A 7,885-nucleotide genomic window follows, 5' to 3' on the forward strand; every position below is an offset into this window, starting at 1 on the left:
TAATTTTGTTTGTTTGAATCTAGCCTAATTTAGAGCCAAGTTCTTGAAAAAGAAATTTATCATGATTTTTTTAGGTTAAATTATATATTATATTTCCAATTTTATTTTATTTTTAGTTTATAGAATTTATTAATGATTTTTTTATTGAAGCCTTTTTTGTTATGGAAGAATTTTTTTATTTACAAGTATTCTCCTATTACAATCTTATTCAAGGTACTGTTGAATTCAAAATATGAACATGTCTTCTTATAAAAATTTGAACTTTAATTTACTATGCTACCAGGGAGTTATAGCAAAATTTTTAAAAGGGACACTTTAGGTTCCTGACACATCATAACTGTAATTCAAATTCTAGCCCAGTTCCCTTTGATGCTTATATAGGTATTTTTAATTTCCGTCTAAGCCCTCTTTGTTACCCAAAAACAGGCTAGCCCAATTTGTTCACTTGGTCAAGCCCAATTACATCAATAATTGTTTTTATTTACATGTTGTGTATGTAAAAAACTGAAATAATTTGATTTATGTATTAAATATAAATTTAATCAAAATAGGGACGTAAATAAAGAATAAAAAATATAATAAATATTAAATAAATTAAATTTGTTATCTTTTTTTTCATATTTCTCTCTTTTGTATTTATTTATCAAATATACCCTAAACAAATTGACACTTTTCGTATTTTATTTTCCTAACTATAATTGAGAATTTTACGCTGGAGACCTGATTTAACTTGTAATCATTTTGGATCTCAAAATTAATCGAGAAAGCATTACCAAAGAAAATCAGATCAGATACAGGAACCATATACCTTGAGATTTTGCCTTTAATAGAAATTTATATTAAAAAATCCAATTTTCTTTTCTAGTATCATTTGATGTATATAAAAATAGTTATGAATAATTGCATAGCATAGCCAAGATCAAGTACTCATCGCAGGATTATTGTTCATATGATTGATTAAGGATGGTTCACTGTTTCATTCGCATCCGGAGATCTGGAATCAAATATTCTTTGCCTTGCCCTCTTTGCCTGCACAACCAAGATATTCGATTTAACACACCGATATTAAAGTTTTGGAATAATATAACTTTTAGTTTTAAATTTTTTTAATCATTGATTTAGTCTTTGATTTTTTGTTCAATACAATTTATAATTCTTATAATTTATTGAATTAAAGAATTATATGAACTAAGGTCTCACTTAGTTACTAAAAAGGAATGTAGTAAAATAAATTAAAAAAATATAAAACAAAAATTAACTAAATACCCTTCCCCACTCATTAATGTATATATTTTAAATGTAAAAATTATCACACACCATTCAAAAATCTCATAAATCATGATTTTTAACTTCATGAACTAAATTATTTCTCTTTCTTATGAATGTACTCATGTATTTCTTTTGATCATTTTAATTTTAATTTTAATTTTTTTAATTCATTTCATTCCATTCTTTTTTAGTAACCAAACGAGACTTAAGTTGTACTGAGACAAAAAAAACATATAAAGATTGAGTTGTTTTGTGCTCAAAAAAACTAGAGGAATTAAGTTGTTTTGATACAAAATTTGGGAATTGAATCAATTAATTGAAGAAAGGTTGAGGGACGAATTAAAATTATATTCTCACTCAAAGTTTGTTTGAAGGGATAAAGACATTGAAGTTTCAAGAGAGGAAATTAATGACATATAAATTCCTACAAAATTTTCTATACAATAAATTGTGAATATTAATTTAAATAATTACAAATTTAAAAATTCCTTTACTTTTGAAAAGTTACATAAATTGGATTCTAAAATCTCTAGAATTAAGACATTCCTTAAGGCTCAAAACATTAATAAAAATATTTACAAATATTGTGAATGATAAGCCAAATTCTCACCAACTTTTATTGATTGCAAAATCAAAAGTTCCATTTACAAATATTATATTTAAATTCTAAAAATAACAGTCAGTTTGCAATTAAGTCTCATTTAAAATTGTCTCAATGCATATTTACAACTCATTTTTTTAATTAAAAGTTTTGGTGAGCCTAACTGTGATTAATTTCTTATTTTATGATATTATACTATCATTCTGCATTGTTTGAATTCTCTCGAAATAAAGAGAGAGAGAAAGGGGGAGGATGGAGAAGGAATTACCTGTGAAGACCAGTTAGTGAGATAAGTGATAAGAGAGAGGAGGGAAGATTGGAGAAGAGAGCCAGAGAGGAGGCCAATCCAGAGGCCCTTGGTTCTGAAATGAGCAGGGAAGGCAAGCAAGGCTCCGACAGGAACTCCGACGACATAAAATGCTCCAATGTTGACGTAGGCTCCCACGTGCTGCCACCCACATCCTCGGGCGACTCCAGAAAGAACAGCCTGGAAGGAGTCGAAGAAGATGGAGAGAGACAAGAGAGGGGTGATAGAAGCCACGTAGCGGACAACCTCGTGATCGGAGTTGAAGGCATAGCCCAACACGTGTCGGAGTCCCCATAGGGTTCCGCTCACTATGCCTCCCTCCGTCACTCCCACTATCATCCACACTCCCACTGCTACTTTCGCTGCTTCCACGTTCCCTGCACCCACCTCGTTCGCTACTCTTGTGCTGTCTCATCATCACATCATCAACAAACTATATTATACTCATTTCCTTATGGTCAAGTTAATTAGAGCGACATCGTTAGATAAGACCTATACATAGATCCTCAAGTGGACATAGACTATATTAAATTCAGTAATTGAAATCAAGTCTGACAGACTAATCTAAATCTGACTAAAAAAATTAAAATTGAGCTTAAAAAATATAATTTTTTTTTGTTTGGATTTATTCAGCTAGCCCGAAGTCCGAATACCCAAATAAATATATTTTATTTTTATAAAATATAATAAATATTAATTAATTAATTAATTAATTAATTAAATTTTAGGTTATTTTATATTAAAATACCATATATTTGAGTCCTATGCATCATTTAAGTATTAAAAAATATATTTTATATTTTTTATAAAATAAAATAATTAATTTTATAGTGAAAAAATTAATTAAAAATGATTTTAAAAATATAAATTCAAGTATTTAGGTCGGGCTTGGCTATTCGAGTTTCTCAAAGAGTCAGGCTTATTTGAGCCGAGCCTGAATAGGCCCGACACATTTAAATTTTCAACTCTTATGTTTCTCTCTTTCTATCTCCACCTAGGGCCTTCTTGCATTTCGAGAGAATCGTCTGTCTCCTGGTGGTACTTACTGCTGTATTTTTAGTGGGGAAAATGATATTTAAGGACCTTCAAGCTATTATTAATTAATTACAGTTAAAGATTCTATAATTTTAGAGAAAGAACATTCTATAATTGGAATTAATTTTTTTATTAAATTTTTTCAGTACTCATAATTCATATTTTCAATACTCATTTTTAGCATTTTCAATACTCAATTTTTTTTTAAATTTTTTTCATTATATTAGTCACCTTAGGTATTTGCGATACTCATCTTTTGTATAGTTTGTACTGAAAAGAATTAAAGACGTGCAAGTATTGTTCAGTAATAAAACTATGGAACAAGGGTATTAAAAACATCTAAGATGACCATTGAAAAACTTAGAGCTGAAAATGCTAAAATTAAAATGAGTATGGTCCTTCTTTAAAATTTCAAAATTTCATGATCCTTAATCATAAATAATGTTCCTAGAGGATACTTAAATGTCATTCTCTCTTATTCTAATTATGGCCCTCCAACTTTAATTATTTTTCTAAAAAACTTCAAGAAATTTCTAAGTTCAATGTCGATCGAGCTAATTAAATAAACGGAATTAAGCTGTAATGACGGGTTTAGCAAGTAACAAACCTAGCAGCAGCGCCAAACCCATATGGTATGGTGAAGTGCAAAGTTGAAATTGTAAGGCTGACACAGAAAAAGGAAATAATTAACAAAGTAATATGTCATAATATCCAATCACTGCATAAGATTTTGCGTACATTAATTAATTAATTTGATGGAGACAAAAGTTGCAAGTTAAATGCTTACCATATAGAAAAGACCGATGTCTCTAACTTTGGATTTGGAAAGAGTCCGGCCAGTAATACAAACAACTCGCATGCCCACCACTTTAGGCTACTCAAAATTTGAAGATTTAAATCAAATTTCAGAATCATCACAATAATATATATACACACACACTACTCTAATTCTTATTATAAGACAGTACTAACCATCTCACTAGAATAAAAAAAAAAAGTAGTTAAGTCATGGAATAAATTTTTGAATCTATCGATATTTAAATGAAAATTTTTCCTATTTGCATTACATTATCTCTCATTAATGACTTTAACATTGCAAAAAATATATAGTTGAAATTGTTTGATTCATTTTCATTTCTGAATTACTATATGAAAATGACACAACTTTTTAAAGTATAAATTAATTAACATAACTAGAAATTTAAATAAAAATTATGTGAACTTTCAAGCCAACCCTAAACCCTGTCAATGTTGGCTGAACTTGAAAAATATGGTCAATTTAAATTAAGCAAATTTATAGGCTTGAGCTTTTAAAGGTTGGACACATAAAAAACGGGTCAGCTCTTATTGGCAGCTCTAAGTGCTAACATAAAATTAGAAAAAGATCGAAGGAAAGAGAGATAATACACACCAAACCATAAGAGCAGATGGAACAGCAAAATGGAAGAACTCTGACATGCCAAGCAAACCTTGCTTCGTAAAACCGATTCGAGTCTTCTCACATGCAGAAGAATACTTCATATACAACACCAGAAGAATCACGTTGAACCAAGCACAAACACTAAAAGAAATTCCAGCACCGACAAGCCCTAGCTCTAACTTGAACACCAGATTCCAACACGTAACTGCATGCAAACACAAAGCTAAAGAGGAGCTTAAAAGCAAGGGAAAGATCAGACTCTGAGTTTGGAAATATCTGGAGAGAGGCTTGAGAATTGCAGAAGCGAACAGTGCAGGTATGAGCCACATGGAGTAAGTTCGAGCTTCCATGGAGATCACTGGGTCTTGACCTAAATGTGGGAGTAATTTGTGCATGAAACTCCATGCAAGAGAGATTGGAACACAAACCACAGAGAGAGAGATAATTGCAGTGTAAGTGTAGATCCCTAGTTTGTGATACTGTTCTGCTCCGTAAGCTTGGCCACATAGGGTTTCTAATCCACCTGCCATTCCAGACTGCTCCGCATTCATATATATGATACAAAACCCTCAAATAATTAGAATATTCATATAATCGTATTATATATATATATATATATATATATATCACTAAGCTAAACAAATAATTTATAGAGTATTCATATCATCATAATATATGGAAGAAAAATCTGGCAGCTGGCGCCGAATCTGGTCATCGACGAGTCTCTGACAACGGTGTTTTTCGCATGGAAAATTATTTTAATTAAAATTAAAGACCATGATCATTAAATTGAATTTTACTATTTTGAGGGACTGAATTGTAATTGTATTACATTGTCTTTATTTGTCATTTTCCAAAAATATATTCTTCCATACTTCAAAAACGAAATATAGACCAACACAAACACACAACAAATCTAAAGCTGAAGCTATGAAGTTTGTGACTTTATGCTAAATTGAGAGGACACCCCCCCCCCCCCCCTCCCGGGGGGGGGGGGAAGGAGTTAGTTACTGGCTCGCTCGTGTGGGGGGGGGGGGGGGGGGGGGAAGGAGTTAGTTACTGGCTCGCTCGTGTCTCAAGGTTTTATGCTTCGGCTGAAACACATGGGCACGGGTTCGAGCTGGTAGGGTCCTTTGAAATTGTCATTCTCCCAAGAAAAACAATGAATTAATAATATACATACAGGAGAAAGAAATAAGGAAGAATGACAGTAAAATCTAAAAAAAAAATTAATTAATGATAATTAGACTCCAATAATTGTTTTTTGAAAATGAATTACAAATATTAATTTAGACAGTTGCAAATAGAAACTATAATTGTAAATTGAGAATTACATTTAAAATTTAAATATTTTGTTTACATATGAAAGTCTTGACTTTAGAGTTATTTAAATCCATATTATCAATTTAATTTTTTTAATTTTATTAGGAATATAATTGTTATTAATTTCCTCTTCTTCAATGTTCCTCTTCCAAGAAATAAAATATTACAAGTAATTAGTGGGTAAAAAAATATAGAGTTAATATGCAATTTGAACACTAAATCATAGGTCTAATAGTAATTTAAATCCTAAACTTTTAAAAAATACATTTTAAATTCTAAACAATTAAAGTTGAGATCATTTTACTTCACCATTAAATTTCAACAAACATCCATTAGTTTTTTAAAAAATAAAGGTTTAATGTGTAATTTTCACCAAACTCCACTCTCCCTCTTTCTCCTACCCTCATTTGGTAAAAATAACACATTAAGCCTCATTTGATAGACATTTGTTTAAATTTAATGGAATTGCATATTAACTCAAAAAAAAAATATATATATATATATATAGGGAAAATGATAATAATGTAGGATCTTGTTAAGGCACTAATGACAATTAAAAAATTTAAATTATTGAAATAGCAAGGACTAAAAGGAATATAATCTTTATTCGTGATTAAAAATAAATAATTATTGAAATAGTTAATAAAAGGTCACTTATAAATTTAAGAAAAGCAAGCTGTAAATACAAGAAATGTTTCTGAGCAAAAAAAAAAACAAGAAATGTTATTTATGAATAAATGAAAAGTTAATTATAAATGAATAAATAATTTCATAAATTTAATATTGTCACTTGTAAATTTTAGAAAAGCCAGCTTATGAATTTATGAAATATCAATTGTTAATGAATATTTTCAAAAATGATGGAATCTCTAAATTTAATATACTACCTTTGGTCCTATTTACATGGTAGAAATAGTAATTTTTTTTATCTTATTTATAAGTCATCTTATTAAATTTTCATTACAAATTTCCCTTTTAACCTCCATTGAAGTTAAGAAATTATTACATTTCTAGACAAAATTAATAAGTTTTAAATTTTTTTAATTCCAATAAAATATATTAGAAGTGCCTTACAAATAGGATCAAGAAAGTATAGATGTTATATAAATGTCATACACTTCTAGCTTTAAGATTTATGAAAATTTTATAATATTCATGTGCTTTTTAATCTCTGTTCTCTGCATAGTTAACGAGCACATTGCTCAATTGATAAAAGAGTTGTGTTAATTTAACCAATAATTTCAAGTTTGAGTCATGGGTATGTAGCCGCCAAGGTGATCCTACCCGACTCGGCTCATGAATAATGAGTAATTGTATTTAAAAAAAAAATTGAAAGAAATGAAGGAAGGGATATACCAAGAGACTGAAGCCAGAGACGTTGGTGAGAGAAGTGGCAATGGCGATACTGGCAAGAGAGAGCTGTCCTAAGTGTCCCACCATTATCAGCGATACCACCTGCACCAGATATTGCGCCACCGCCACCGCCACCATCGGCGCCGCTATCCTTCCTCCTTTCTCCACTTCCTCTATCCATCTTGATCTCTTCTTCTCATTATCATTTCTCACCATTGACGATCCCTCCATCTCAGGTGAATTAATGAATCGAGAGACTCACAGATTTTTATGCCTTAATGTTTCCTAGATCTGCCCTTGGAATCTACAAAGAGACAACCTTAACTGTGTCAAGCTAAGAGACCTAGCTCTTCATTGCTTCCACAAGTGAAAATATCACATGGCTTATTGTATATGTACACATATACTTTTAGATTTCAAATGTATGATACGAATATGAACAAATAATATTGCAATATAGATATATATATATATATATAATAATAATAATATTAGTCTATTTTTTTAAAAAATAAAATAAAACTTTCAGATTTCAAAATGAAATGACATGAATGAATATATAAATAATTACCATTGG

At 30.0% G+C, this 7,885-nt stretch overlaps 1 protein-coding gene across 1 annotated transcript; it reads right to left on the reverse strand.

Moving 5' to 3' along the window:
- Window positions 1–957: 957 nt before the first annotated feature.
- Window positions 958–7,539, reverse strand: LOC129288738 (protein DETOXIFICATION 14-like). Its single transcript, XM_054925473.1, has 6 exons — window positions 7,312–7,539; window positions 4,624–5,168; window positions 4,000–4,086; window positions 3,820–3,876; window positions 2,139–2,583; window positions 958–1,029 (listed from the first exon to the last, which is right to left on the reverse strand). The coding sequence occupies exons 1-6, from the start codon at window positions 7,537–7,539 to the stop codon at window positions 958–960; spliced, it is 1,434 nt and encodes a 477-aa protein (XP_054781448.1).
- Window positions 7,540–7,885: the final 346 nt, after the last annotated feature.

The sequence above is a fragment of the Prosopis cineraria genome, unplaced genomic scaffold (genome assembly GCF_029017545.1).
Source record: "Prosopis cineraria cultivar Desert tree isolate PC_DT_omini unplaced genomic scaffold, ASM2901754v1 PC1, whole genome shotgun sequence".
Lineage (NCBI taxonomy): Eukaryota > Viridiplantae > Streptophyta > Magnoliopsida > Fabales > Fabaceae > Prosopis > Prosopis cineraria.